At 43.1% G+C, this 23,579-nt stretch overlaps 1 protein-coding gene across 2 annotated transcripts in view; it reads right to left on the bottom strand.

Moving 5' to 3' along the window:
• IGHMBP2 (immunoglobulin mu DNA binding protein 2) overlaps window positions 1-23,579 on the bottom strand; it is a 109,618-nt gene that overhangs the window by 24,046 nt on the left and 61,993 nt on the right. For both annotated transcript variants that reach the window (XM_084858180.1, XM_084858169.1), the window contains exons 10-14: window positions 14,837-14,955; window positions 6,880-6,974; window positions 6,597-6,720; window positions 1,396-2,229; window positions 649-833 (exon numbers count right to left, since the gene is read on the bottom strand). In XM_084858180.1, coding sequence (XP_084714306.1) covers window positions 649-833; window positions 1,396-2,229; window positions 6,597-6,720; window positions 6,880-6,974; window positions 14,837-14,955 — 1,357 coding nt within the window. The remainder of the gene's footprint in view (window positions 1-648; window positions 834-1,395; window positions 2,230-6,596; window positions 6,721-6,879; window positions 6,975-14,836; window positions 14,956-23,579) is intronic.

Raw genomic sequence — 23,579 nt, 5'->3', positions numbered from 1 at the left:
CCCCCCCACACACACACACACTCTAAGGGCAGATTTTCAAATATATGCCAAGATAAAGTAAACATGACCTGGGGGGGTTCACCCATCAGTGGATTTGCACATGTTGAACTGGCCTTCAATATTTCTTCAGACTGTGACTGTAAAGCTTCTTGAGAAGCAGAGTCTGTGAAATGCTCTTATTTCACATTATGGGAAATTCAGACCTGAAGGCCTGAGTTCAAGAGACTGAGGGCTTCTCTACATCAAGCTTTTATCCTGAACCTTTACTGGGGCTTCTGCTTCTGGATTCTTTGCAGGATTAAGATCAGCTCCTTTACATGTGCTTTTTTTCCAGGGATTTCCTTTGTCTGCAAGTTCTATATGTTTCATTATAGAGCCACTAGATGGTGCTATGGTACAGCAGAATTGTGGAAATACATGAGCTGTTGGAGTGCTTCAAAATGCCATTAAAATTAAATACTGCCCCGTTAAGAAAAAAGTTGCAATAATGGTCAGGAAGCATGGGAGAGGCCCTGGAGCTTGACGATGTCACGTAAAGGACCTGCAAACTACTGTGAGTGACCAATCATGAGCACGCAATAAAAGCCTCATGTAGAGAAACCCTGAGAAGATGGTGGCCTGCCTGAACTAGGATAGGACAACGCATACCTCTGGGATGTGGTGGCTGAGACAGTAGCGTTTATTGCAATGCAGGCAGAGCTGCCCCAGGGTTGTTACACTGGCTTTACACTTGGAGAAACCACATGTGTTGTCAGCTTTAATTGCAGCAGAAATCATAGCATCAAAGTCTTCCTCAGTTGCACTTTCCACTCCAGTTTTAACAGTAGCATTCCCTAAAAGCATAAGGGGAAAAAATCATTCACCCGAAAGCAATAAAGGAAAGTCTTCAACACAGTGTTTTATTATGGGCATAAAGAGGCACAGCTGTGTTGATCCAGTCCTCTGGAAAAGTCTGGAAAGAATTTGGTCCTCATAGCTAAGATCAGAAACCCATGGATTAATTATCCAGAAACCCATGGACTAATTATCATCTCAGATGTATGGACTGGCAGAAGGTTGGCCTCACATGTATGAGAACAGATGGCTTTTTAAGCCATGCAGAAGCAAGCAGCATCACTCAGTATAACATAAACATGATAAAGTCCCTCTCAGAAGATTTATGCAAGATAAACTGGATAAGGAGGAGACAAGGTACATAAAGGAGTAGCAAGAAGTTATACATTTCTGTTGCTCAACGGAAGAATCTCCAGGGGGATTTCAATAAAAGATGGAATAAGCAGAAGACTAAAGGAGAGTGAAAGAGCTACAGAAATGTATCATCAGTCTAACTTCTAAAAGCTTTGCAAAGGCAGAAATTGCTACAGAAAAGACATCCCCAAATGGAGGAATATATACCTTTGGCTTCACTTTTGTGTTTCTTCCCAGTGATTTCCTGCAGTTTGACATTCAGCTCCTGACTTTGTTTTGCTCTCTCCTCTCTCTTGGCCTTCTCCCTTTGCAGCCGTTCCATGTGCAATGTTTTCAGATCCACTTTCCCTGCACCAGTACAGCTTCCTCTCTCTTCCCTGTGGTCATTAACTTGTTTTGGAGGGCTTGGAGGCCTGTCAGGTAATTCTTCTTTGCAGTCCTTCACATTTCCCAGAGATAGGTTTGTGGTAGTGGCTTTCTTACGAATACTTATGTATCTGTCTCTACTTTCTCCCATGCTTACATGCTGCAGGCCGCATTCCTCTGCCAATTGGTGAATAAGCAACCTGTCATGAGCATTTAATGATGAAGGGAAATCCAGTTGGGTCTCACTACTGTCCAGAAACTCCAATATCCTTGCTTTATGGTGACATGAATTTTCTTTCACTTCAGTTCTTGCTGGTGTGACCCTGGCTGTGCTCTGCACAGAACATTCCACTGGCCTCTCTCCCATCTGTTTGGCTGGTTTTCTTTGTGGTTTCCCACCATCAGCCTTTGGGGCTGGTAAGGTGTTGCACTTAAGTCTCCTTTCTTGGTCACCGAGACTCTGAGAGTTCTTGGGAGCATAGTTTTCAGGCACAATATCATCCAAGTATTCAAAGGCGGTGCGCACTTCCCCATGTTCACTCATATAGTCCAGCAGTCGTTTAAGGAAACCGTGGTTGCCAGTGGTTCGAGAGTCACCTATCACAGCCACGTGGCGCCGGGCACGGGTAATTGCGACATTTATTCTGCGGTCCTCAGCGAGGAATCCCACTTCACCTACGTGTCATAAAAACAATAAAACAGACCTCAAACACCAACCTTTGTAAAGTTAGAACAACAAGATGTGCAGTTCCATCCTAAGTGTATTTATTCAGAAGTTTCAGTGAGTTGAATGGGACTTACTCCCAAGTGAGTGTACAAAGGATTGCAGCCTTAGTATGCTTTTAATGTGCTTAGAGTATTTCACATATACGACCTCCGTAATGTTTACAATTATCCTGTGCAGTAGGTTGTTACTACAATTAACCAAACAATTGGCAGCATCCAACGGAGACTGCCCACGAGCAGCCAACCCTGCCAATTCCTTTCCACAAACGGTGCCAACCACTTGCAGAACAGAGATTTAGCACTTCTGGGGCAACCCGAAATGAGCAGAAATGCTAGTTTCTGGAACAGGGCAGGCTGGCCAGCCCAACTCACATAGGGGAGCTCCGCTGACCTGCCCTGTTCCAGAAACAAGCGTTTCCATTCATTTCATGGCCTGTTCCCGGAAGTGCTAAATTCCATTCCGAAAGCAGTGGGTACTGCTGGTGTAATGGTATCAGAGGGGCTGGCTGCTTGAGGAATGGAAGCAGCGGTGGGTCCCGCTTGTGGACGGGCAGCATTGGATACTGCCCAGTGTTAAATATTTGCAGTACAAGCTCATATCCGAATGGCTAGGGAGACATCAAACACACTGGGATAAGTGGATGTCTGGATGAACTGTGAACCAGGGGCTTTTTCTTTCTTGGTCCCATACACAGGATTGTGTACAGAAACCTTGATGTCAGCTGGGATGTACATGGAAGAAGTATAAATCCACCAAGAAGAAAGCTTCCAAACTGAATGCAATGTATGAACAAGCCACAGAAGAGTGCAGAGACAAAGTTATTCATATATAAACAAAACGCAACATGTTTTGAACAACAATTGGCCTTTCATAAGCAGATACTAAGCAGGAATAAGCAACCACATGGCATGAATACATCAGTCACAGGTATACTATTATAGTCTCATTGTATATAGTATTTACTACTAAAACTAGAAGAAATTAGAGATTTCTTGGGGTTTTGCAGCCCAATACCTAATTCTACACTCACAGAGTATGATTGTGGAGTTGCAAAATACATATAGCCAAACCTCCTCACCACAACAAATGGCACCTAATCCCAGCGTTAGAAGAAATCAGATGCAGCTGAAGTTGTTCACAACAAATATGGACACCATTTTTGCACAGTGAAATCTTGCCTTGCATACTAATAATTCTTTGACTTAGTTTTCTGATTGCAGTCATGGCACTGCTTACATTTACACTGTTAACTCAATATGGAAGTGAAAAGGAATACAGATTAGAAACTCCTAGCTTGGTTTGAAGTTTATTAGAGTGTGTTTCTTGTCCTCCAAACCCTAGATTTCTAAATCACTTAGGGAAAACAACAAAGCACTGGGTCCTGTGAGGTATTCAATAGGTATTTGTCAAAAAACATTTTGCTAGGGGCCCTTTAAGTGACCCAGCTACATATATAGTACCCAACTTCACCACAGGGTTTAATAAATTTAATTAGCAGATTGATCACAGTCCTAAAACTTTATAGCACAGTCCTATAATGTTTACTCAGAAGTAAATCCCACTATGTTCAATGGGATGGACTCTTGTGTAGGCGTGCACAGGATTGCAGCCATAATTCATCAATCAGTAGGGGGCCACTTTAATTAGTGAAAGAGAATTGTAATCAGTGGGGTTTAGAGTTGAAGGCACATTGGGATTTTTTGAGGCTATTTTGGTTTTTATATGTTCCTGTAATAGGGAAGGAAAAAGAAAATATCAAAGAAGGACTCTCTTTTTAAACACTGATGGGGAGATTTTGATTATTACATTAAAATTACCTTACACCTCTTTAAATACCTCAAACAGCACCTACACTGCAGTTTAGGTAATATGTAAATGTACTTGACTTCAACTGATGAATACATTGATTTGCAAGAAGACAGCTGATTAGTGAACTAAAATTCTTCAACTGGTTGAAAGCCCTACTTATTTTGTGGCTCTGGAGTGGCCACAATGCTGCCTCAAGGTCAGCTTCTGAGAAATCCAGCTGGAAATCCAGCTTCATTACATTTTATTTTTAAATAATAAAAGAGTTAATGGCCAGGAGCCAGAAAAGATAATTTCTGAGGCTTGATGTAGTTTCGTAAGCCACAGATGCTCATTCTTGGTTTGCATCATTATGATCTGGAGTGTCAGAAGTGGAACAGCAGGGATATCCATCTGGATGGTCCAAGCTGATTAACTAAACCTAACTAATTTTCCTGCCTGCATTGGAACTAGACCAAAGATATAGGTCAGGACTGTATTATTCCAGAAGAATTTAGCAAGAGACGTCTGTCTCAGAGCCCTGCAGTTACATTTTGCTTGTTCCTAGTTCCTGATACAAGTCTAACTTTCATAAAGGTCATAAGAATAGACAGCATATGCTATTAAAAAAAAGACAATTAACCAGCACACGTGCACGAGCAAACGGTTATAAATGACGAACACATATGAGACTTTTTCAGAAGCTATTTCTGATCTCCAATTATTTTCTCAAGGATCTATAATAACAGATAGCAAATGCCAAGATGAGTCAGCTCAGCCGCTAACTTGGGTGGAGGGTGAGTCTCCTGCTCCTTCTGCAGCTAAGCAGGAGGCAAATGGGAAAAACAAACAACAGAAGCAACTCAGGTTGGCAGGATTTGTTCCTTCCATCTGAAGACATACAACCTTTTGGCACAAAGCCTGTTGGTATATTAAACAGTATTTGTCACAAATATGTACTTAATAAACATAACATGGAAAATAATTGCCAAGTGTCAACTACCTATAAGAATACAGAAATAACAACGTGCTGTGATTTGCTTACTTCATTTTAGTAGATGAACAGCAAGGCGAGGTGCTACTGCTTTGACTCCAATATTCATATTTTTTTATCCTTTGTTATGAAAGCAGAGGAGTTACGAGCTCTGATCAGAACATACCATGTCCCACAATTTTAATGGGCAACATGCTGCTGGTTTCGGCAAAAGTTTGCTGTGTTCTCAATAAGACCACGTCTCAGAAACAGGCTAGCTTTTGACTCACATTTGCAGTAGTCCCACACATGCGGTTAGTTCACATTTGCTGCAATATGGAATTTTAAGCTGAGAAATAACAAGGAGCCAGTATTTACCTATGGCTCACTTAAAGAACCTGCCTGCATACTCAGGATGAACCTGCCCATATATGATTTTTTAAAATAATTTTCTTATTGTTAGCTGCTCTGGTTTTGGTTTTTGAAGATAAAGTGGGATATAACATTAAAAACTGTTTTTAAACTGGCCAGAATCACACACTGGGGCATGCAGCAAATGTACAGCTACCCGTTCAGATGGTGATCAGACTGTAGATATGATGGAGATGTGGAAATCAAGAGTATAGTTACTCAGTGACCATATTAACTTACAGTTGCAACTGTGTATTCATACACACACCATAAAAACTGAGCTCTACCTGTGACCGTGTGGAAGATTCTAGTTAAACTTCTGCTCTTTTCCTTTCAATCAATTCCTCTTCCTAAATACTGTTCAACATCCAGAGACCACTCTGCCTTCTAGCATATATGTGCCTACCCACCAGTTTTTCAGTAAAACAGCCTGTGCATGGACACATCCTTATCTAAGCACTACAGAACAAAAACGAGAGCCTCTTGTCATGTAAAGCTGTGCTGCTCCAGACAGGATTCTAAATTGTCTCCATAACACACACACACCCTCCACGTACTAGGCTTTGGTAGACAAATCACAGGATGGATCCCAATTATTTGCTACAGTGAGTCAAACTTCCATCTCTCTCTCTCTCTTTGCTACTACAGGCATTGCTCAATTTTTGTCCCTACTTTACTTCTCTGCTTCGTCTGAAAGAGTTCTCTGTGGACTTTTCTCAGCACTAGTTTTGCTCTATACCTTTCCCTGGCGGAGCAAAGCCTCCTTGGGAAGCTTCTGGTCAGGAAGGGAGACAGTGGTCCCCTTCCTGTGTGTTCCCAGCAGTGTGGAGGCCACGGTCAGGTGGTGTGACCCCATGCTGCAAGAACAACCTGCCCACATGGGCATAATCAGTTTCTTGGGGCAGGCATTAGGCAAGCCACGAGGAGGGGGTGGGGGGTGCCAATGATACATGCATCCTGCCCCATCCACATAGTCATGTTATTTGCACATGAGCCCTACACAGAAGCAGCTCCCATGATTCTGAGAGCACATGTAAAAGAGGTCAGTGCCTTGTTCCAAAGGAAGATTCAGTAGAAGCAAGACACAGTACTGTCAACCTGAAATTTATTTTCATTCCATATTGTCCCCGGTTATAAACTATTTACCTTTTCTATTGGACCTCACAAAGGAGAGGATAACAGCCTCCTTCTCTCTTCCTTGGAAGCCATCCACTGATTTAATCTCCAGTTCTGGATACTTGTGACACAGGAGCTCTCTTAGCATGTCCACCTGAAAAACAAAGGCACTGCTGATATAAACCTCCCCACAAATAAACATGTCGCCTGGAAGGTAAAAACAGTAAATGTCAGCCCACCCTGAAAGATCCTATACTTCCAAAATTAAAGCATCAGAATGTTGTGCTTCTGAGGGCATGGCAGACACGCTCACCTGGAGGTTGTAAGGAGCAATGACGGCAATATCTCTTGCCTTGACGCCAGCTTCTACCAAGGCCTGTACGTGCAAGCCGACAAGACGTACTTCACCTGGAAAGGGAAGAACAAACTTCACTGTGAACAGCAAACAAGCCATTAACTCTAGAACAAGTGGACAGATCCAACAGGAAAAGCATCCAATTTAATCAGTCATAAGAGCAGCAAAGTGGTTTTTCAAGATCAATGTTGAAATCCCTAATTATACAGTTCTGAAAGGTGAATCCTGCCTGGGAACTAATTCAGCAAAGGTTAAAAATTTCACATTTAATCTTCTCTGTCTGTCTCTCTGTTTGTTTGTTACATTTATATTCCGCCTTTCCTCCAAGGAGCTCAAGGAGGTGTACGTGATCCTCCTCCTCTCCATTTTATCCTCACAACAATGCTGTGAAGAATGTTAGTCTGAGAGTCAGTGACTGGCCTAAAATCACCCATGGATCTTCATGGCCAAGTTGGGACTCAAACCCAGATCTCCAGAATCCCAGTCCAACACTATAATCACTACACTAGTCTGGCTTTTTTCTCTCTTCTCTGAGTCCCCCCCTTCCTTCCTTCCTTCCTTCCTTCCTTCCTTCCTTCCTTCCTTCCTTCCTTCTGGCTTCATTCACATTTTCTCTCTCTCTGGATCCTTCCTTCCTTCCTTCCTTCCTTCCTTCCTTCCTTCCGGCTTCATTCTCTCTCTCTCTCTCTCTCTCTCTCTCTGGGTTCCTTCCTTCTTGCCCCCCCCCCGCTTCATTCATTTGTTCATTCATTCAGTCTCTCTCTGTTGGTCCTTCCTTCCTTCTCTCTGACTCCTCTCTGACTCCTTCTCTCTCTCTAGGTTCTTCCTTCCTTCCCTATCTTCCTTGCTTTTTTCCATCTCTCTCTCTCTCTCTCTTTTCCCTCTCTATAAAATGCTAATGGAGCGATTTGTCCATTGGTTTTAATAGACTGGGGAAAAACCCTGCTGCCGAAAATGAGCTGGAGGGGGATGAAGGTCACACCTGCCAAAGGTCCCTGTTGTTCCAAGGGCCGATAGTGGGGATGAATTTCATGCCCCCTCCAGCCGTTTTCAGCAGGGTGGCTCCTCCCGCCCCCGTGCAAGTGAATGGAGGAATTGCTCCATTCACTTGGGTGGGGGGGAAGCTTGGTGGGCACCCCAGACCTGCCTTGCAGGGTGCAGTGGCGCCCATGGGTGCCACATTGGAGACCCCTAATCTACAAATACTCAAGCTTCCCTCTCCCCTCCAAAAAATCTCAACAACCCTTGTTCATATTTCAGAGATTATCATCCCATGCCAGAATCCCTTCTCCTCCAACATCTGTGAAGGCTTCTCAATTTCTAGATGCGGCTCTTTGGGCTCCTGCAATAGCAGGGAACATCCATGCCTTTCCCCTAGACTGCACCCTCCTTCCCACTCCCTATCTGTGCTCATAAATACAGTCTAGTATTCCTGAAAGAATATTGCTACTGGAGCTCAGTCAGACTCAAGAGCTTCCTATTTATTCAGTATAGAGAAAAGCCTCACAACAGCTGCTGGGCTGATTTATAATTCTAAGACTTTGTGCCCAGGGCTCTGACCTTCCTTTCTGTGAGAGGACTTGTTGTATATGCTGTCACCATGGTCAGGCACTTGCTGTCCCATTAACTGCAGATGTTTGTGTTTTGTTTGTTCAGAGAACTGACAAAGTGCGGTGTGCCAAGGCAATTAAAAGTGAAAGCTCTCTCAGCTAAGTTGTACCACAAACCATATGGGAGCCAAGACAGTTCAGCATTTCCAGCTGACAACTCACAGCTTTGCCGGTTGCTTCAGAGCCTGCATTCCAATTCAAGAGAGCCATTTAAACCACCGTTGCTGGATTTTCAGAAGCATCACAGACGCCTTTCTTTGTGAATTCCCACAGCCTTCACCAGGGTATGGAGTATCTTGCTTCAGGCCAGGAGACTGGACTAGATCAGAGGTAGGAAAACTGCAGGCCCGGGGCAGATCTGGCCAACCTGGAGTCCCAATCCAGCCTTCTGGGGTTCCCCAGTTGGCCACATTCCCTTCCCTTCGCCCCACACCCTTTCCCCTAAGTACTGACCATTGGGTGATTTCCTGGTTTTGTGTAGGTTTTTCCCCCATTCTGAAATGTTGAAATGCCTCTCCTAAAGCTTAGTTACTGGCAGTAAGGGCTTTACGCTATAATATGCTGGTCTTTTTTTCCTATTTTTGGCCCCAGCTCTTTTGCCTTTGGCCCTGACCCCAGTCACCACTGGCATGCAGCCCCTGAGAGTTTCCCTGATATTGAATTTGACCCTTGGACTGGAAGAGGTTTCCTACCCTGAGCTAGATAATCTTCCAACTCCTTCCCCTACCTGTTGCTATTCAGAGTGCAAGTTCTTTGGGCCAGTGCATATCTTAGTGCTTAGGATCAGGGGCGTAGACCCTGTGACCCTCCAGATGTTGCTGGATTCCAACTCTCATCACCCTGACCATTGGCCAGGGGCTGGCTGATGCGAGCTGGAATCCAGCAACATCTGGAGAGCCACAGGGTCTCCACCCCAAGTGGATACGAATACTGTATAGTGCAGCAACACTTTAGATTACAAATGGGAGCTTCCAACATCAGTGGGGAGATATCTATCACCCACTTTGTTTATTTTATTTATAATTTGTTGTTGTTCAGTCATTCAGTCATGTCCGACTCTTCGTGACCCCATGGACCATAGCAAGCCAGGCCTTCCTGTCCTGCGCTCTTTCTCAGAGTGTGCTCAAGTCCATATTCATTGCATCGGTGATGCTATCTAGCCATCTCATCCTCTGCCGTCCCCTTCTCCTTTTGCCTTCAATCTTTCCCAGCATCAGGGTCTTTTCCAGGGAGTTTTCTCTTCGCATTAGGTGGCCAAAATATTTCAGCTTCAGCTTCAGTATCTGTCCTTCCAATGAGCGCTCAGGGTTGATTTCCTTTAGGATGGACTGATTTGACCTCTTTGCAGTCCAGGGGACTCGTAAGAGTCTTCTCCAGCACAACAGTTCGAAAGTATCGATTCTTCGGCGGTCAGCCTTCCTTACAGTCCAGCTCTCACAGCCATATGTTGATACTGGGAAAACCATAGCTTTGATTATACGAACCTTTGTCGGCAAGGTGATGTCTCTGCTTCTTACTATGCTGTCTAGGTTTGCCATTGCTTTCCTCCCAAGGAGCAAGCGTCTTTTAATTTCATGGCTACAGTCAGCATCTGCAGTGATCTTGGAGCCCAAGAAAATAAAATCTGTCACTGCTTCCATTTCTTCCCCTCCTATATGCCAGGAAGCGCTGGGGTCAGATGCCATGATTTTAGTTTTTTTAATGTTGAGTTTCAAACCAGCTTTTGCACTCTCCACTTTCATCCTCAACAAGAGGCTCTTTAGATCCTCTTCACTTTCTGCCATTAGGGTGGTATTGTCTGCATATCTGAGGTTGTTGATCATTCTCCCGGCAATCTTAATTCCGACCTGTGATTCATCCAACTCGGCATTTCTCATGATGTACTCTGCATATAAATTAAATAAGCAGGGCAACAATATATAGCCTTCTCGTACTCCTTTCCCAATGTCCGGTTCTTACTGTTGCTTCTTGACCCTCGTACAGGTTTCTCAGGAGACAAGTAAGGTGGTCTGGTACTCCCATCTCTTTCAGAATTTGCCACAGTTTGTTGTGATCCACACAATCAAAGGCTTTAGCGTAGTCAATGAAGCAGAAATAGACTTTTTCTGGAATTCTCTTGCTTTCTCCATGATCCAGCGAATGTTGGCGATTTGATCTCTAGTTCCTCTGCCTCTTCGAAACCCAGCTTCTACTTCCGGTAGTTCTCGGTTCACATACTGCTGAAGCCTAGCTTGTAGGATTTTGAGCATCACCTTGCTGGCATGTGAAATGAGCGCAATTGTACAGTAGTTTGAACACTCTTTGGCATTGACCTTCTTTGGAATTGGAATGTAAACTGACCTTTTCCAGTCTTGTGGCCATTGTTGAGTGTTCCAAATTTGTTGGCATATTGAGTGCAGCATTTGAACAGCATCATCTTTTAGGATTTTAAATAGCTCAGCTGGAAGACTGTCATCTCCGCTAGATTTGTTGTTAGTAATGCTTCCTAAGGCCCACTTGACTTCACTCTCGAGGATGTCCGGCTCAAGTTCAGTGACAGCACTCTCATGGCTATCAGGGACATTCAGATCTTTCCTGTATAGTTCTTCTGTGTATTCTTTCCACCTCTTCTTAATCTCATCTGCTTCTGTTAGGTCCCTGCCTTCTTTGTCCTTTATCATGCCCGTCTTTGCACAAAACGTTCCCTTCAGATCTCCGATTTTCTTGAAGAGATCTCTAGTATTTCCCATTCTATTGTTTTCTTCGATTTCTTTGCATTGTTCATTTAAGAAGGCCTTCTTGTCTCTCCTTGCTATTCTCTGGAACTCTGCATCCAGTTGGGTATATCTTCCCCTTTCTCCCTTGCTTTTTGCTTCCCTTCTTTCCTCAGCTACTTGTAAAGCCTCATCAGACAGCCACTTTGCTTTCTTGCATTTCTTTTTCTTTGGGATGGATTGAGTTGCTACCTCCTGAACAATGTTATCGATCTCCGTCCACAGTTCCTCCGGCACTCTGTCTATCAGGTCTAATCCCTGAAATCTATTCCTCACCTCCACTGTATATTCATAAGGGATATGATTTAGGTCATACCTGAACGGTTTCGTGGTTTTCCCTACATTCTTCAAGTTAAGCCGAAATTTTGCAATAAGAAGCTCATGAACTGAGCCAGAGTCAGCTCCAGGTCTTGTTTTTACTGACTGTATAGAGCTTCTCCATCTTTGGCTGCAAAGGACATAATCAATCTGATTTTGATATTGACCATCTGGTGATGTCCATGTGTAGAGTCGCCTCTTGTGCTGTTGGAAAAGAATGTTTGCTATGATCAGCGTGTTCTCTTGGCAAAACTCTATTAGCCTTTGTCCTGCTTCATTTTGTACACCAAGGCCATGCTTGCCTGTTATCCTGGTGATTTCTTGATTTCCTACTTTAGCATTCCAATCTCCTATGATGAAAAGGACATTTTTTTTGGTGTTAGTTCTAGAAGGTGTTGCAGGTCTTCATAGAACCGATCAACCTCAGCTTCTTCAGCCTCAGTGGTTGGGGCATAGACTTGAATTACTGTGACGTTGAATGGTTTGCCTTGGATTCATACTGAGATCATTCTATCATTTTTGAGATTGTACCCCAGTGCTGCTTTTCCCACCCTTTTGTTGACTATGAATGCTCCTCCATTTCTTCTAAGGGATTCTTGACCACAGTAGTAGATATGATGGTCACCTGAATTAAATTCGCCCCTGCTTGTCCATTTGAGTTCGCTGATTCCCAAGATGTCAATGTTCAAACTTGCCATCTCATGTTTGACCTCCTCCAGCTTACCTTGATTCATTGATCTTACATTCCAGGTTCCCAAACAATATTGTTCTTTACAGCATCGGATTTTCTTTTCACCACCAGACACATCCACAGCTGAGTGTCCTTTCGGCTTTGGCCCAGCCGCTTCCCTCTGCTCTTCCCCAGTAGTATATTGGACACCTTCCGACCTGAGGGGCTCATCTTCCGGTGTCATATCTTTTAGCCTTGTGATATGTTCCATGGGGTTTTCTTGGCAAGAATACTGGAGTGGGTTGCCATTTTGTTCTGCAGTGGACCACATTTTGTCAGAACTCTCCGCCATGACCTGTCTGTCTTGGGTGGCCCTGCAGGGCATAGCTTATGGCTTCAATGAGTTCGCAAGCCCCTTCGCCACAACAAGGCGGTGATCCATGAAGGAGTTTATTTATAATCTCTCTCTCTTAATATAATAACATCTCTAAGCTGCTTGCACTAACATTTAACTTTCTTCTTACAAGGAAACGAGAGAAAAAGTTTTCATCACTGCTCACAATCACTATCTACTCTCCTCTGCAAAGGTTTATTGCAACCTTTGCAGAGCTTAACATTAAAACCTATTTCCATAATATGTTATAGCAGTACAGAAAATGTTTTTTTTAAGCTACAGATTGTCTTTGCAGAAGAATCCATCTCAGGAAATCACACACAGTTGACATATTATATTAACCAAGCTTATGTAAGCAACTTCTTTTAAGTCCATGGCTTCTAGGTCCATGCCTACACAAAAGTATCTGCAAGCATGTCCAGTGAGAAGGTGGACATCCATTAAACTACAGCACGTTTTTCACAGTCCTTTTGTTTAAAAGATGCATATGAAGTGGAACACTGCCCGCCATTTGACACATATTTGATCTATCTATGCCTGCATGAGTATGTTTAGGGCTGCAATCCTAACTAGAAAGTACATTCCACTGAACGTGGTAGGACTTATTTCTGAATGTACATATGCTCAGACCATAACATGTCTACTTGCCAATTTGGGGCATCTAGAATACACATTTGACTTACATCTTCTGTACTACTAGAGTTTGCAGTGAAATGTCATAGCTTTGTCAATCAGAATGAAACAAACTCAGTGGGGGAGGGCAAAATGGGTTGCATTCAGCTTCTTTTCCACCAGCAGGAAGCTTCCATGAGCAGAGTTCCACTCAAAACTCTCCTGCTGGCGGAATGGGGAGATGACCTTCACCAGTTCCCCCCTCTCTGCAGCTCCCACTGCCACCTCCTCCACTCTTCCAGAAGGCCCCCAATGTTTTGGGGGGACATCTGTAGAGGGAGGGGAATCTGCAAAGATCACTTCCTCCGCCATTCAACCAGTGGAAAAGCTCCTCTGGATCAAAAGCCTCTCATTGACAGAAGAAGCCCTTCTATCCATGGCAGGATCCAAGTCAATTAACCCCATTTCTTCAAATTCCAACTAGCCAACTAAACTGGTTTTGCATGGTTTTCCTTCTTTTTTAGTTTCACTATGGTTCAATACTCAGTGTGATCTACAACTCCCCACATGCTGTGCGTTCTTCACTTTCTCACACAGTTTCACTGTGAGATCTCTGATTTCTGAACTCCTAGCCTCAAAAATTACAGTTCCTATAATCTTCTGTCTCTCTCTTACTGTGCTCAGTACTGCATGTTTTTGCACCTGCTCTGTGACTATGGTACATTGTGGTCTGGATAATGTGCATGAATTGCTTATGTGTCAATGGTAATGAGTAACTGGATGGAAATAACAAACTCTTATGTCTTTAAAAATATAACAGCAGTGGGCAACATGCAGCCCCCATTACTCCTCAGTGTGGCCCCTGTTGCCCCCCGCCTCCCCTATTTTTTTTCTCTTTTCTTAAAAAAAGTAGAAAAAGTTGCAGTTTATCTCTGAAATCTGGCAGCAGCCGCTATGGAGGCTTATAATGGACAAATTTAGCTTGTTTCCCCTTCTTTTATGGCGCAGGGGTGGTGGCAGGAGGAGTGTGGCCTGCAGTGGGTCTGGGGAGGGGAATGGCCTCCGGACTGCCCGAAATTGCCCAGCCCTAAAATATAAAGTTCTACGAATCAGTGATGCCTTCTTTTTATTGGTTGTTTCTAGCCACTGGATGCAAAAGATAAGCGCATGTAAGCAGCACTACTCTAGTAGTGGTTCTAGTACTTCACTCTAGTAGTGAAGGAGCCTTGGAGGCTACAGGTGGTTTGCACAGGCTAACCCCACGCCCCATCTTAGAACCATAACATAACTATCTAAAGCGTGATGTCGAAGAGAGTTCCTGATATGTATTCATATTATAATCTCTTACAATGTGTAGTAGCTAAGAGTCTGGATATAACATTATTAAGTCCCTCAGCAATTCCCCAGTACTACCACCATACATTGCCTAGAGGCAGCTGATACTACAGCACCACATGTATGGATAATGCAATTTGAAATGTGAAGGCTAGAGAAAAAAGCCACGTATTTCATTCCAGCCCCCAACTCCCCAACCTTACGGCAGGTAAAACAATTGTACCTTGATTCCCTTTCGACTGTTCATCTTCCACTTCAGTCTCAAATAAGCCACAGCCAGCCGTATCTATAAGCAGCAATGGAATACTAGTCTCGTCTGTGTAAGCCACCCCTGGCAAGTCCCTAGCAAGTTATTAAAAAGAACAATGAGTTAAAAACACTCAGCTTGCATCAGCATAACAGCAGCAGATTCGTTCTGTTTTAAAATCCTGACTCACTTTCATCCTGACTATTCCACAGAATTTTTATATTTTTATATACAGAGCAGCAGAGTCCTCGACTTGTGGGCTGACAGTATACTTGTGTGGAACCCCACCACTCTCCTCTGGGGTCACCCAGTAATGCTCTTAGGCCAAGTGCAAGGAGTGAACAGCGACAGGTCACCACAGTGCCTGGTGGGGCCTGCTCCTCTCCTTCACCTCTGCACAGGGCAGAGACATGGTCATAGGCAGCAAGTCAGTCTCTCTCAGCCTCAGTCCACCCATCTGCAACATGGAGGATAATAATATGAACTTGCCTTACAGGGCTTTGTTGCAAGGACTAGAATCAGACAATGCTTGTGAAGTGCTTTGAACACTTGGAAGGGCTATACAAATTGTTCCTATTCTTAACTTTGGAATTCTTTGTCAATACATAGTACTGTGTAAATGCTAAGTACAGAAGCAGTAACTTCCCCCTAAGTTCAACACTTGCTACACTTGTTATCAATCGTAACAAAGCATTTGAATCTTCTAGATTAACTTTTTCAGTATAAAAGACTGCAACAAAAACATACCATGTGCTACATGGTGCTAATTTGCATGATTCCCAGGCATTCTTGGATGAGACTATTACCAAGATCTTCTGAAGAATCAAATCCATATTCTAGAGTCTAGCGATTCTGATAGATTCCACTTCAGACTCAAGTCATGTTACTGGAGGCGCAAGTGTCATCAGTGGCTTGGAGTGCCTTTTGCCAGCAGAGGCTGGTGCGCCAGTTGTGGCCTTTCCCAGACATAGCCTGGTCATGGTTATCCATGATCTGGAAGCCTCCAGGTTAGGGGCTAGATGAACCTCCCTGAGAAAAGCCTTCTGAAGGCAGGGTGGCACAGCTGAAAAGGCTTTCTCCTCAGTAGCTGCACACCTGACCTCAGAGCATGAGGTCAGGTGTGCGGTTTGTGTAGACAAACCTGTACATCAGGTTTGTGTAGGAGGAGGTTGAACGTTCAGTTCCCAAATTGTGAACGGCTTTGAAGGTAGCACCAGCATGTTAAATTGTACTCTGAAATGGACTAGCGGCCAGTAAAACTGTTTAAGAACCAGCAAGAAGTGTTCCCATCAGCCAGCCCCAGTAGCAGCTGTATTTTGGACTAATTGTAGTTTCTCAGCAAATTTCCAAAGGGAGCCCCAATAGACTCATTGCAGTAGTCTATTCTCATGTCTTTTTGGTGCCAGGCAGATATCCTTTTATTTTCCAAGAACTTTTTCTTGGTTTTATTTTGCTGCCATGATTTGATGCTCTCACCATTCTGCTGTTTTCATCATTTCTATGCATTTTTATTACGGTTGTTGGTTTTATTTGATTTGTTAGTTGTCCTGGGGGTAATAATACTGAAGGGTGGGATACCCATTTTAAAGATCAATACATAATTCAGTCAGTTGTAATTAATATTTGTATATCTTTTTGTCACAAATATGGTGGTGTCAAACTATAGTTAGTGGACCTATAGGGCTTGCATGCACAAGATTTGGACATAGTTCTCCTGAGATTATAACCCTTATTTACAGCTACTGTGTATACAAACAAGGAATTCCAAAGTGGTGCAGCCACATACATTTGGGGACTGTCATTGGGCATTCATAGTTCAGAACGTTTCTATGACACTCAGGGCATGGTCTGAGGGCACATGAGACAGCCACCCTTCTGAAGCTAAGCAGGTTTGAAACGGGTGGGTGGGTGGGTGGGAGACTCTTCTGGAATTCCCATGCATGCTGCCTTGCCTTCTACAATGGAAGTCAGGACTACTGTTAACAGGACCTCATGATAAAAGAGAGGCCAATCGAGAACATTTATCTTACTGTATTGCTAATGTTATTTCAACCCAGTTTTACCCACCCAAAATATAAAGAAGTTTTCTGGTATTTTTAGTACAGGATACCTGACAGTGTAAACATACAGATGTCCTACACTTATTTATTTTTCAGAAATTGTTTAGAACGCTTGAGCATAAATTACTTGAATTGGGCAAAGACAAATTTTAATATATGGGTTTAGAAACAATGGGTTGGATTCAGACTAAGGTAGTTGAACTTAGTTCCCATTGAAATTAATGGAACAAGTAGGTCATGACTTAAGCCCCATTGATTTCAATGTGAACTAAGTGCAAGTAACTTAGGCTACAATTCTATACTCACTTACTCAGGAGTAAGCCTCACTGAATGCAATGGAACATACGTCTGAGCAGACATGCGTAGAACTCTGCTGTTAGTAGGACTGGCTCTACCACTAGGCAAAGAGAGATGGCTGTCGTCCCCGTCCCCTGCACAAAAAAAACCTTCTGAGCCCTTGCAGGCTGAATGAGAAATTCCTCATGGCTAAATGAAGCAAAAAAAAAGGGAGGGGACAAATTGTGCATAAAGCAAGATAATATACTGTACCTTATAGCAAATATTTACCCCTGGCCACACTTCAGTTCTTTTGGTTTTGGTGGCCCATGTCGTTAGTTCTATGGGAAGAGGAGGCAGGTGGCATGGTAGTGGGGATTCTGCATGTTCCACCTACTGATCTGCTATAAAATGTTCCTTTCAAGCCAGTTCTGTGCACATTCAAGTATATTATGCTCCTTGACCTGGGTGGTGGGATGAGGATGGTGGGGTAAACAACCATTTGCTGCTTAGCCTAAAGGCAGCAAAATAACTTAGGCCAGCCCTGACTGTTAGTCTGGATCCAACCCATCAACACTCGGCTAAGGAATATGGCCTTTATTTTCTTGCCCCAAGGTTTCCACTCTCTTCATTATCTTTGTCATAATAAAAAAAAATCTTATCTCTCCAAGTATAAGACCTAGAAACACACTTTCTTAGTTTTAAGTACAGGTATAATGTGAAAACAAACAGGGCCTTTAAAACCAGCAGCCTGACAGGAACACAAAACCAGAATGTTTGGGCTCCTGTTCCCCCTTCAAAAATCTAGACAAAAGAATTCTTTAAAAAGTCTTTGCTGTCTGTAATGGTAACACAGCTTTCAATCTCTAGTACCGAGGAAGATACAGGACGTGGGAGATAAAATCTCATTTAAATAGTACCCAACAGTAACATTATAGATGCAGGCTTTCACACTGTATAGCTGTTTGTATGTTTTAGTACTCTGAAGCATCCTTTGATGTATTACAAGAGACAATGTTGTGACAGCTGTGATTTTAGAGAAAGGCATAATGCACAATCTTAATACAAGATGCTGGTTTAACATTGATTTTGTACTTAAAAAGAAGCCATATTAATAACCTGCATTTGAAAACCAAAGTAGCTCCATGCATTCATAACTGCTGAACAACAAATGAAAACAGTTTTAAGGGATCCCAATGTGAATGTAAGTTTATGGGACCTAGATTTGCCAGTTACCGTGGAAACACATGGAAAACAACAATTCAGTTTTTCACTTGGTCACAAATGAAATCTATTGCTGACAAGGCCTTAGCCCCACAAGAATCAGGGTTGCCCTGAGTTGTGTGTACTTGTTTTGTTATCTTTGCATTCTGTTTGAAGCAAAGCTACCCTAACAAGATGTGCCTGAAAACAGGTTCCACTAATTTCAGCTGAACGTACTTCAGAGTAAACATGTTTAGTTAGAATTTCAGCCCAAGTCTCCTTTGAACTGAAAATTTTCAAAAGCTAACTTCTCTTTAGTTTTGAGAGACTCCCAGTGTTGTATACCCGCATGCACACGATGACAGAAACGTTGACCTGCCTCTTCTTCCACCCTCCCTTTGCCAATGAGATACAAATTTAGATAGCATCTTAGTGCAGTCCTATGCATGTCTGGACAGAAAAAAGTCCAACTCCCAGCACTCCCCAGACAACTATGCTGGGAGCTATAGGACCTTTTTCTGTCTAAACTTTGCGTACGTTTGCACACTTAATGGATTAAGCAACATTCCTCCCAATTGCTCTCAGGTGATAGGACCATTAACTCCATTTGATGCACAAAGGAGCTGTCCAGCATGCATGTGCCCATGGCAAGGCATGGAGTTTGTCTCAGGACCAAACTAGATATTACTTTAATTGTGTAACGAGCAGCCACATCTGTGTTTTTTTCTTTATTTAATTACAGGTTTGCGATGTATGTGTGTGAATTACACTGCAGTTGCAGCAAGTGCAGAAGGGACGTTTATCTCTTTCCTTCCCTCCCCAGCTGAGATCCTGAGAAAATCCCCACCACCACGTGTGGCTAGGAAGCTTAGAAAATAAAAAAGCTCCCACTGGCATACTGTGTAGTTTGACCCCCATTCTTATGGGCCCTGCTGCTTGTTAGTTTGCAAGTGGTAAATGGTCAGCCTACAGTGACAGGAATATAGATGCTAAGAACATCTGTTGTCTAGAAGCTCCTTTGTTGCTCTGAAGCCTGAGCAGAAGTCTTTTCCCCTCACAGTCACCATAAGCCTGGGTTTACCAATACCTCCTGAGGGATACTTGCCATTAGGTTTCATTCATTAAAAAAACCAAAACCCATACACCTCTCTGTTGCTGAATAAATGTGTCTGTTTTTAATGTACATGTTGTTAAACAGGTAGGACTCTACACAGTGCAAAATGACTGCCACAACCAAAGCATGTGATGCCTATTGTAGTAAACTTTCATTGCACATTAGTTAAGAGCCTGTGAAATGAGGTGGAAGGCATCGGGCAGGGAGAGCTTCGGCTTTCCCTCTTCCATTACCTGTCCTGCTCCTCTCTCTGTACACCAATCCTAATTTCTCTCCCTTGAGGACACACAACTCCTCTCCCCACCTTGTAAATGGCCATGCTGGCTGGGAACGATGGGAGTTGCAATCCAATCCATCTGGAGGGCACCAAGTTGGGGAAGGCCGAGACAATGAATGTGAAGCACTTTGAAGACTTGGAAGTGCTAAACAAATGCGAAGTATTACTGTGATTGATAGACAGATATTCAGCAAGGTACTCAATAAGGAGCACCCAGTCATAGTTTCTCATTTCTCCCTGGGCAACAGAGCTCCCTTCTTTTTTTGGCATAGCCAATTCTATTCAAATCATCAAAATATGCTGCAACATTCATGTGATTACCATGTCTTCAAAAAGGCACATAATTCTCTCAAGGCCTTGTCCACTTTCCCCAGACGTGCTTTAGTAGAGTCTCAAGTTCCTTGGGTTTTCTACCTTTATACTCCTGAGACTCCTACTATTGCACACCTGCCACACGAACTGTCTTCTTCAAGGATATAAAAGTATAATTAAGATTCTTCTTTGTGTGTTCCTGGACGGCAGTGAGCTTACTTGTGCGTATTGCAACCCTCAGGAACAGTCTTAATGTGAGTGATTTTGTGAACATCACTTCTGAAGATAATTAGCTGCATGAATCTTCCAGTGGAGAAAAAAAAAATTATCTCTCTTCTCTGAGGGGGACCAGGCCTGGAAGAACATGCTTGTGAATCTCCAGCATTTATTTAAATGCTAAGGCCAGAAAAACAGAGTTAACCCTTTTATTGCTACTCACTTCAGTTTAAGCCAGAGATCTGTCAGGAGGACTCTTTCTTGCTTAGATTATTCTATGAACCAGCTCCTAGTCCCAGACACATGGAAGCTGGTTGTGGTTATTTATTGTCTGGGGAAATCACACTAAACCTTAGCTTAGTGCAACATGCAGGAGCTCGAATGAACCCAGCTGAGCCTTCGGCTTGTGTGCTTTCCCCATTTTATATGGCCAAGAAGAGTAGAAGTTGAGAAGCTTTAGTTTCTGTTTTTAGTTAGGAACATAGGAAGCTCCCTTATACTGAGTCAGATCATTGGTCCCTCCAGCCCAGTATTGTCAACACTGACTGGCAGCAGCTTTCTAGGGTTTCAGGCAGAATTCTTTCTTAGCACTACCTGTAGATGCTGTGGACTGATCTTCTGCATGCAGAGCATGTGCTCTTTCATTGAGCTATGGCCCCATCCCTGTTAACAACAGCTTGCCATGTCAGACAGTCCCTTAATTGTGGTTAACATTAACTATGGTTAGTTTAAACAAACTTGCTTCAGAAACCATGGTTTGAAGTTGGCTTGTTTTAAACTAACCATAATTAACGTTAAGCACAGTTTGTCTGTCCAGATGACATAATAAATTGTGATTAACTAAAAGCAGAAGTGAAAGCTTTCAAACTCTTCCTGGCTATGTGTGAGGAGGGATGTGCCTGAGGCTTACTTGGGCTTGTGCATGTTGTGCTAAACTGTAATGTGTGGTCTGAGGTGCTCTTGTTCAAAGATCACTTTAAAATTGATGCTAAATCCTCTGTATGTAGTTCCTCCAACTGCCTTTGCAGGCTCTCTCTTGTAGCATTTCTGCATGCCTCCAAATGACCTATCCTTTGTTTTGCATTTAAAGTAAGCAAGTGCTGATTATTTCAGCATAAATATTTCTGCATTCCCCAACTTTTCTTGTTCTGCTGCATCACCTCAGCTGCAGAGCAGCCCAGACACTGGTCAAGAGATCGAGACAATAGCCAAAACGCTACTGAGGCATTTCATCTTTGCCAATTACAGGCTGCTTTCACTTCCATTTGTATACTGAAAATGGCTTCCTCTGCAGAGAATCTCACACAAGTTAACTCCTTTTGCAAGCACATTCACATGAAATTCCCAAGGCAAAAAGTGGTTGTAATGGTAAAGTGGTTTCCATCACATTGTCAGTAATAATTCAGAGACGAAAGGGAGCACTGCTGGAAAGGAACTGAGGGTCCAAAAATATTATACATCATAATAGGCAGGGGGCTTGGGCTATTCATCCTGGTGGTGCTGGGCTGTGAGAAAATGTAAGACTAATGAGTCACCACGGAGAGAAGAATTTGCTCAGCTGTGCACTTCTGAGATTTTGGTGCTTAGCATTGCCCAAATATACCCCTTAATTCTTAATATAAGAATAAGATTTTTGATACTGAAGTTTCTTCAGTCTCAAATGTGCACAAGTTAGTAGCTCTTTACAAGGTATGGAGCCAAATAATCTTCTTTAGCTTCATGAATAATATGTTTCCATCTATATGCAGTAAAGACTGAATTCCCAGAACACCTCAAATCGGTAGATTTTAAAGTAATCTGAGCTTTCATATTTTGGTACTCAGAGGAAGCAAAAGAAGAATCAGCAAAAGGGGGCCTTAAGGTATTCTAAGTGATGCAGCCTTGACTTCCTGGCCAACAACAGGTTACTTTCAGAGATTAGTAGGCAGCAGCTTTCAAAAAGCTCTTGGCCTTGTTTGTACTTAGACAGGACAGAAAAATACCCTAATCTATATCCTATGGCCAAGAACAGGAGCAGTTTCTGTTCTTTCAGTTACCAATAGGTATTAACTGCAGATTATTTGCACAAATTTGAATTTGTGATAGCACCCAACTGATTTTTGCACAATTAGTATCCAATTTGTCCTGGATAGTTCATGCAGTTCCTCACCTATGTCTTGTCCTAATTAGCTCTCCATTTCATTGTTTAAAAGCAATAAAAGTAGTAATACAAAACAGGAGCTTATCTTACTGTGAGGTCCCTTATGAATTACCATTTCTTCAAATTCCAGCCACACACACACACATACGTGCGCGCGCGCGCGCGCACACACACACACACACACACATTCTTAGGGCTGTCTTCAGTTTTTAAGTTGACCATGTGCCATTTTTCAAAAGATAAGATTCTTTCATCCCCACCCCTCCTAGACCTAATTCATCACATTGCAGAGAAGTTCCTCCCCATTTAAAACATACCAACAGCCGAGGCCAATGTTAGCAGGTCACCATCCTTGGGCAACTGTTGAGGCCCTACTGCCCAGCAGGGCCCACCACTAACATCTGCCCTCGGCCCTCTTATGCCATTTGGATTTACTACAATGTCCCCATCATAGTATTGCTCTCAGGGACTGTGGGGAACTAGAATGAGAGCTCTGATCAGAGCACTGCTGCTGTCCACAGCTGCCAGGGAAGCCCACTGAAAATTCACTGACACTGAGGGAGGCCCATCGGAGGCCCACTTGGTAAGGGCCCCTTCAAGCCTGGAGCTGGCCCTGTCATAGCCAAAAGGTAAATCTATATATGGGGCACTCTATAGAACTGTCTGCACACTTTTTCTTTCTTTCTTTGCCCAAGCCCATTTCAAAGGACCAACAAATATCACAGAATAGCCCACTAACTGTGATTCTGTAGGATTATACTTTCATGATCTCACCTCTATCTATGTGTGACAAGATAGAGAGGGGGTCCCAGGCCCACTGGGGAATCTTGCATTTACTTAAACATGGGATCTCCCTAACCCTAGATATTGGTTCGTTTAATTGTTTCTGTGGTTCTCTTTCTCACTTCCGCCACACTGTTTATAACAAGTAAATATGGAAAAATTACTGGGATTTCTCACCTTGCAGTTGGAACGAGTTCTGTGAATCCAAGAGGACTGTAAAATGGTCTTGTATATAAAGTCACCTTAACGTTATGTGCATGGTACATATTTGTGTTGTTTTGTGATATATTCTCCTCTGGAAGTATCTCTACCACTATAGCAGGGGTGTAGAACCTCAG

Source organism: Heloderma suspectum, chromosome 1, assembly GCF_057233095.1.
Source record: "Heloderma suspectum isolate Gila_16-S chromosome 1, 16-S_ref, whole genome shotgun sequence".
NCBI classification, from domain to species: domain Eukaryota; kingdom Metazoa; phylum Chordata; class Lepidosauria; order Squamata; family Helodermatidae; genus Heloderma; species Heloderma suspectum.
This window is presented reverse-complemented; position numbering and strand designations above follow the sequence as displayed.